The sequence below is a fragment of the Octopus bimaculoides genome, chromosome 24 (assembly GCF_001194135.2).
Source record: "Octopus bimaculoides isolate UCB-OBI-ISO-001 chromosome 24, ASM119413v2, whole genome shotgun sequence".
NCBI classification, from domain to species: domain Eukaryota; kingdom Metazoa; phylum Mollusca; class Cephalopoda; order Octopoda; family Octopodidae; genus Octopus; species Octopus bimaculoides.
In genome coordinates, this window is record NC_069004.1 from 10491328 (window position 1) to 10493232 (window position 1905).

The following is a 1905-nucleotide window of genomic DNA, read 5'->3' on the forward strand; positions in this document are numbered from 1 at the left end:
CTTATTCTATCGGACTCTTTTTGCCGAACCGCTAGGTTACAGGGACATAAACACACTAGCATCGGTTGTCAAGCAATGCTAGGGGGACAAACACAGACACACAAACACACACATACACATATATATATATATATACATATATACGACGGGCTTCTTTCAGTTTCCGTCTACCAAATCCACTCACAAACTTTGGTCGGCCCGAGGCTATAGTAGAAGACACTTGCCCAAGATACCATGCAGTGGGACTGAACCCGGAACCTTGTGGTTGGTAAGCAAACTACTTACCACATCGCAAATGAAAAATTTTCCACTTTCATTTTATGATATAAGAATACTGAAAATAATATTAATAATGTTTTTAATTTTGGTACAAGGTCAACAATTTTGAGAGGAAACAGGGGTTAATCGATTATATTGTGTCCGGTACTTGAGTGGTACTATATCGATCAGGAATTTGAACTGAGATCATAAAGAGGCGGGGGAAATGCTGTAGAACACTTCTTTTGTTTCGACTCTCAAACGATTCTGAGCAATTCGCAGTCGTAAATAAAATAAAATGTTAATAAAAAAAGTATTTGGTAAACGCTGAGGAGGAATTAATAAATGTTGAGAAAAAAAATAAAGAATTTTCGCTCTCAGTTTCATCACGTGGTGAGTTGGAGGTGAATTATGTGAGTTGCTTCCCTTGAATGTTATTAAGATTGTTGTTTGCGTTGGAAGTGTAACGGAGTCGGACGGGTTATTTCAGAATAAGAAAGACTTCACCTGAAAAAAAGATATCATTGTTGATCAGTAAGAAAAAAAAAACAATGGTGTTTCGTAAAAAATACGATAACCATGCTGGTAATAACAAAGAATATGTTCATGTGTTACAGGAAAATGCAGAAAACGATAGCAGACTGGGCTACACGCTTTTAGTTATTACATTACTTACTCAAGTTGGAGTATTGTCGATCGGATATGATTTGGGTATAAATTCAGGAGCCGTGCTTTTGGTCGAAAACTCGAAATATATGCCTCTGAATCCATTATGGCAACAGCTAATAATTGCTGGAGCTTTACCTTCGGCGATCGTCATAACCTTGTTTGCTTCGCAACTTAGTGATATTATCGGACGAAAACGAACAGTCATGACAGCTGCTGTTAGTTATATTGTAGGAGCGATCATTAGCGGAGCGGCTGTGAATCGAACCATGCTTTTGATCGGTCGACTTGTCATAGGATGTGGTCACGGTGAGATGCTTTTCACTTTTGACTTTAATTTTTTTAATTCTTATTTTTTGTTTCGTTTTGCAACCCCGACACGTTCCTTATTATTTTCTCGATGTTTCCATCTATCTATTCATCTGTCTGTCTATCTGTGTGTCTACTTATTTCCTCTACACACACACACACATAGATATTCATCCATACGGAACATTCTCTTTTTCAGCTGCCGACTACAATGTGCTGCTACAATATTGCCAATCTGCTGATGTAATCCCCGGCATTTCTGCTTCCATGACGACAGTTAGCCCCGAGTGCGCATATAGTCATATACATACATACATACATACACACACACATGCATATTTGTGTATGTGTGTGGTGCCAAAACGTGTTGCTCCGCATGGATATTGCAGGATGTTCCTGATTAAATTCCGCTTCTCTCTCTCTCTCTCTCTCTCTCTCTCTCTATCTCTCTCTCTCTCTCTCTCTATCTCTCTATCTATCTCTCTATCTCTCTCTATCTCTCTATCTCTCTCTCTCTCCAAACAAAAAAAGCATCTTCAAACAGACCTTGCAAAAATATTGGTTTAAATAGATTGTCCAAACAGATCGTTCAAACATCCCTTCATGACTCTTTTCAAAACAGACTTATGATCAAAACTGCGCCAACCATGACTATCTCACCATATTTTTCTC

At 38.4% G+C, this 1905-nt stretch overlaps 1 protein-coding gene across 3 annotated transcripts in view; it reads left to right on the forward strand.

The window, feature by feature from the left end:
- The window catches only part of LOC106877855 (proton myo-inositol cotransporter-like), a 51709-nt gene that overhangs the window by 29654 nt on the left and 20150 nt on the right, over positions 1-1905 (forward strand). The window contains exon 1 of one of the 3 annotated variants that reach the window (XM_052976304.1): positions 759-1233. The exons of the other annotated variants lie outside the window; for them this stretch is intronic. Within the exon in view, the coding sequence (XP_052832264.1) occupies positions 810-1233 (424 nt within the window). The 5' untranslated portion in view covers positions 759-809. Of the gene's footprint in view, positions 1-758; positions 1234-1905 lie in introns of those variants that run through there. 3 annotated transcript variants of the gene reach the window in all.